The sequence below is a fragment of the Bison bison genome, unplaced genomic scaffold, assembly GCF_000754665.1.
Source record: "Bison bison bison isolate TAMUID 2011002044 unplaced genomic scaffold, Bison_UMD1.0 scf7180017864465, whole genome shotgun sequence".
Taxonomy (NCBI): Eukaryota; Metazoa; Chordata; class Mammalia; order Artiodactyla; family Bovidae; genus Bison; species Bison bison.
The window spans coordinates 3,092,095-3,097,768 of record NW_011495026.1 but is presented as its reverse complement, the minus strand read 5'-3'; the positions used below and the strand labels follow the sequence as shown (position 1 = coordinate 3,097,768).

At 41.8% G+C, this 5,674-nt stretch overlaps 1 protein-coding gene across 2 annotated transcripts in view; it reads right to left on the bottom strand.

The window, feature by feature from the left end:
- SCLT1 (sodium channel and clathrin linker 1) overlaps window positions 1-5,308 on the bottom strand; it is a 230,296-nt gene extending 224,988 nt beyond the window's left edge. For both annotated transcript variants that reach the window (XM_010860232.1, XM_010860233.1), the window contains exon 1: window positions 4,772-5,308. In XM_010860232.1, coding sequence (XP_010858534.1) covers window positions 4,772-4,805 — 34 coding nt within the window. In that variant the 5' untranslated portion in view covers window positions 4,806-5,308. The remainder of the gene's footprint in view (window positions 1-4,771) is intronic.
- Window positions 5,309-5,674: the final 366 nt, after the last annotated feature.

Genomic DNA, 5,674 nt, shown 5'->3' with positions numbered 1-5,674 from the left:
CTGGATAGCATCACCGACTCGATGGACATGAGTTTGAGTGAACTCCGGGAGTTGATGATGGACAGGGAGGCCTGGCGTGCTGCAATTTATGGGGTCGCAAAGAGTCGGACACGACTGAGCGACTGAACTGAATGACCTGTGTGACATTTCATGCCAGAAAACAGGGAGGAAGATTGCAGGCAAAGATCAGCAGATTCTGATTTAAGGAGATGAAGCTGAGACTCAGTGCAAACCAAGTAAACTAGAATTGGCAGGACAAAGAATAGGAGAGAAAGCTGCACAGAGAACTCCATATATATGTAAGATCTGTGAAGGGTATGTCTTGTGTAAACAAAGTACTAACTTTGTATCTATTGAAGGAACTGAATTTACAGTTTAAAATCTTCCACAAGGAAAGCTCTAGGTTCAATTGTCTTCAGTAGTAAATTCTATCAAACATTTAAGGAAGAAATATCAATTCTACACAAACATCTTCCAGAAACCTGGAGAGGACAAATACTTTCTAAGTAATTCTGAGGCCAGCATATCTTGACACCAAACGAGACAAAGACATTAGGGGAAAATTTTTTTTTTTTTTTATAAAGCATCACAGACATGAAAATTTTAAACATACATTTAAGATAATCAATGTTAAACGATATATTAAAAAGATAATACATTATGACCAAGAGGAGTTTATTCCAAAATGGCAAGTTTAACACTTGAAAAGTAATGTATATAAATCTCGCTATTAAAAAACTAAAATTGAAAAAAAAATCTGATCATCTCAAAAAATGTAGAAAAAGCATTTGGAAAAAAATAATCCAATATTCATTCTCATTTAAAAAACTCTCAGAAAACTAGAATAGAAATTAGTATCCTCAACCTAGTAAGGACATCTATGAAAAAACTACAGCTTGTATCATATTTAATTTTGAAAAACAGATACTTTCTTCCTAAAATCAAGAACAATACAAGGATGTGTACTTCAACCACTTTGGCTCAACACTGTACTGGAGGTTTCAGTAAGTACAATGAGGTAAGAAAATGAAATGAAAGGCATTCAAAAGTGGAAAGGAAGAAGACAGTCTATTTACAGATGAAAAGACTGTCAATGTAGAAAATCTGAAAGACTCTGTATTAAATCTGCTGCTGCTGCTGCTAAGTCTCTTCAGTCGTGTCTGACTCTGTGCGACCCCATAGATGGCAGCCCACCAGGCTCCCCTGTCCCTGGGATTCTCCAGGCAAGAACACTGGAGTGGGTTGCCATTTCCTTCTCCAATCTGCATTAAACCTACTGGAACTAATAAGTGAGTTTAGAAAGGTGACAGGGTAAAGTACACACATACAAAGTATTTCCATACACTAGAAACGATAAATCAGAAATGGAAAGTAAACAAATAATAGTTTACAATAGTATCAAAAGCAGCAATAGAGGTAAATCTGACCAAATATATGCAAAACCTATATACTAAAAACTATAAAATATCGCTGAAAAAAAATTAAAGAAGAGATATCAGTTGAGAAATATTTTTTCATTAGTCAGAGAACTCAATATCATTAAGTGAATTCTACACAAATTAATCGAGAGAGTCATACAATGCCTATCAAAATCCCAGCATTCTTTTTTTTTTGTAGAACAAGCTGATCCTAAAATGTATATAGAAGTGCAAAGGACCTATGACAGTCAAAACAACTGTGAAAAGAACAAATCTGAAAGGCCACACTGATTTAATATAGAACTGTAATAATCAAGACAGGATATTTGTTTCCAGATAGATCAATAGAACAGAACAGAAATGGATCTACAGAAATATGTTCCACTGACTTTTTAACAAAGATGCAAAGGTAATTTAATGGAGAAAGGATAGTCTTTACAATTGTGCATCCATATATAAAAAAAAGTGAACCTTGACCCTTGTCTCACACCTTGTACAAAATTTAACTCAAAATGCTTCATAGATTTGAGTATAAAAGTTCTAGAAGACTACATAGAAGAGAAGCTTTGCAGCCTTGAGTAAGGCAAAGATCTTTAGATGTGTGTGTGCACTCAGTCACTCAACTGTAACCAACTCCTTGCAACTCCATGGACCATAGTCCACCAGGCCCCTCTGTCCAGGGAATTTTCCAGGCAAGAATACTGGAGTGGGTTGCCATTTCCTACTCCAGATGATCTTCCCTACTCCAGGGATTGAACTCACATCTCTTGCATATGCTGGTCTGGCAGGTGGATTCTTTACCACTGTGCCACCTGGGAAGCCCAAGTTTTTATATATGACACATCCATTAAAGAACAAATTGATGAGCTGAACTTCACAGAAATTAAAAACTTCTGATCTATGAAAGACACTCTTAGGAGAATGAGAAAAAAAAAAAAAAAAGACTCCATTCCCACTGGTGAATAAACTCTTCACTCCTTAGCTTGATATACATGTCCCTCTTTGAACAGGTCCCTAAGGACTATCAGACCCGCCTTCTTAGATGGAGGTAGAAGAATGCTGCTGCTGCTGCTGCTGCTGCTGCTAAGCCGCTTCAGTCGCGTCCGACTCTGTGCGACCCCATAGACGGCAGCCCACCAGGCTCCCGTCCCTGGGATTCTCCAGGCAAGAACACTGGAGTGGGTTGCCATTTCCTTCTCCAATCATGAAAGTGAAAAGTGAAAGTGAAGTCGCTCAATCGTGTCCGACTCTTAGCGACCCCACCGACTGCAGCCCACCAGCGTCCTCCGTCCATGGGATTTTCCAGGTGGAAGAATGGTGTACTGCAAATATGCTGTAACAAATTAAATGAGGCTCAAAATCAATAGAAGTCAATGAAGAGAAGGTCAGAGGTAGGTGGGAGAAGGGTAAGCTTTCTGTATTTACCTGAGCTGGTGTTTAGCTAATCAACTAATCTGGACACCCACCAATTATAACTGGCATACGAGGTCTAAAGGAAAAAGGGGAGATTCATAGACATCCGACACTCATTTTCATCTCTTCCTACAAACCTTGCTATTCCATGCTCCAATTTCCTGAATAAGGAGTTACTTCAAGCCTCCGAGCCTTTGCTTCTTTTGGTCCCTCTGAAAATTCCCTTCTTCCACGCACTTCTCTTCTGGCGAACTACCATTCATTTTTCAAGAAATAATTTACCATGGCTTCTATCGTTCTCTCTGGTATTTGGACTTCAGTTTTATTTAAGAATTCTGGCTGGTGCATTCCTCTAAAACATAGTTTATGAGTGTCTCAGGAACTCTCCCACCCCAACCAAACTTCTCTCCACCAATTCTTGTCCCACACCACTCAGACGATGGTGAGCTAGTCCTCTTTATGGGCTGAAGGATATTCCCACATCAAACCTAAGAAACAATTATAATGTTATAGTGTCATATATGTCATTAATGATTTTAGATAATATAAAGTGTGCACCTAAAATGTGCTAGACACCATGCTAAGTGCTTTATTTGCATCATCTCATTTAACCTTCAAAACACCACCATGTGCTATTACACCCATTTGACAAGAAATTTGAGGCACAGAGAAGCTCAGTAACCTGCCCAAGGTCAAAAAACATACAAAAGAGACAGAGCTAACACAGAGCCTAGACAGACTGAATCCAGAGGCTGAGTTCTCAACCACTGGCCTATGGTGTTTCCAAAATGTAATGTACCATTTCCTCCCCTCCCTCCCCCATTTTCCCTGCTGCTCAAGCAAGCCAAAAACCTTAAGTTGCCCTATACCTCTTTCTTCCAAATCCTTTCATCTCCAATCTCACTATACCTACCTTAGCTCACTTCTTACCTGGATAATAACAACAATCACCTGACTGCACTTGCTGTAATGCATGTTCCTCATAACAGCCAGCTGGGTTTTTCAAATAAATCACAAACTGATCCAGTTATTCTCAATTGGATTCCTTTCAGTGATTTCTATAACCTGTGCAATGATTCCAACTCCTGAAAACACAGCAGAAAGGCCCTTTGCCATCTGGCCAAATTCTTCCCTTTCAGCTCTACTTGCCATTTCCCTGTATACATCAAATTTCATTCAAACCAACCTTCTTCAAAGTTTTTAACAAAACATTCCTAAGCCCTCCAATGTTGTAAATATTGTTCTCAACCACACAGTTCTTTATCTAGTAAATTTATATTTTACTTCAAGTTTCGGCCCAAATAGTACCTTCCTTAACCACAGTAAATTATAACCCTGTAATAGTTAATATTTGTTAGCACTATGTCAGATACTATTCTAAATCCTAGACATATTTTAAAGGCCGTTTAATCATTAGACCAACCCTGTAAGAAACCTGAGGCAAAAGAGTTGACAGTTGCTGTTACTTCCGTGTATTTATAGAAATCATATACGTCCCTCCTCAAATTAAATTACTGGAGGGTAGAACAGTCCTCCTTATCTTCATAGCAGCTATGCTTGTCTAGTGCCTGGCACATAATAGAAACAGGTGGGGCTCAAGAAATATCTTTTGGACGAATGGCCGGAGCTGTGCCTCCAGGTTCTAACTGCAGACTTAGAAACTCTTCCTGGCAATTAGCCCTCTAATTCCTCCAGAGCATGTGAGGAGCATAACAAACGTGCATCTAGCAGAGTCCCTCGTAGGCTTAAGTATTTTCCAAACGCTTCTGCTTAATGCATGCGTATCCTCATATATACCATCAAGCTTTTTCTGCAGCTTAACTTCTTTTAAGTTTTTACAAATTACCACGTACCCAACAGGCATTCAGATAGTATTAGTCAACGATGACGACATTAAACATTACATATGAGAATTCTCAATAAAGGAATGTGGAGCTTACTTTGATCTCGCAGAAAGTCGATTTCTGTGGCCATTTGGATGCAATTTGTTTGGAGCTTTCACTACCTTTACTTTTCTCAAAAAGACACAAAGCTCGCAATGCGGGAAAGCAAAACTAAGGCAAACCTCCGGAGGTTGTCCAGCACTCGAGCGGTGTGATCTGCATCCTACTCACGCGGCGTCAACAGCCCAGCCGCGCCTCCTTCTCCCGAGTCCCAACACAGTCCCTCGCTCACGCGAGACACCAAATTTCAGGTTTGTTGCGGACCCGCCAAGTGAATTGTTCACGTTCACCCGAATCCCAGCCAAGTAGGACCAGGGACGCGGCTGGATATATTGGACGTCCCACGGGCCACTCGGGGTCGTGTCGGGCCACTCAGGAGAGCGCCAAGAGAGCCAGCAGGCAGCCGGGCGGCGGCATCCTTGGAGGGGCAGGGAGCGACGCCTGGACGACCGAGAAGCCCGGGGCCAGCAGCGGAAGTCCACTCGGCCCGCCCTGCGACTTTGAAACCGGTGCCCCAGACCGCTCCTTGGAGACGGTGACGCCGCCTGCGTCATCACGCGGGCGTCAGCGCCTACGTCATCGCGCTCCCGGGCGTTCTCTCACATTATTGGCTGTTTGTTCAGCGACGGGCGGGGCTGTGGGAACCTGGATGACAGCGGGCTGAGCCACCTGTGTGGCGGCGGATGCGCTGGTGGGCCTGTCTTCGGAGGGTGGGCGTCACCGAGTGTTTCTTTTTTCCTTTGTATTCCTTCAAAAAGAAAAAAATGTAAACATAGGTAGGTTATTAAATACATGTTTTAAGTGCTCCAGTATCTTTGTTGCCAAGCACTTTTGGTCTGGGAGAACCCGCTCACCAAAGCGGATGGTTGGAAAGTACTTAGGTTTCTGCGTCTGGGAGCG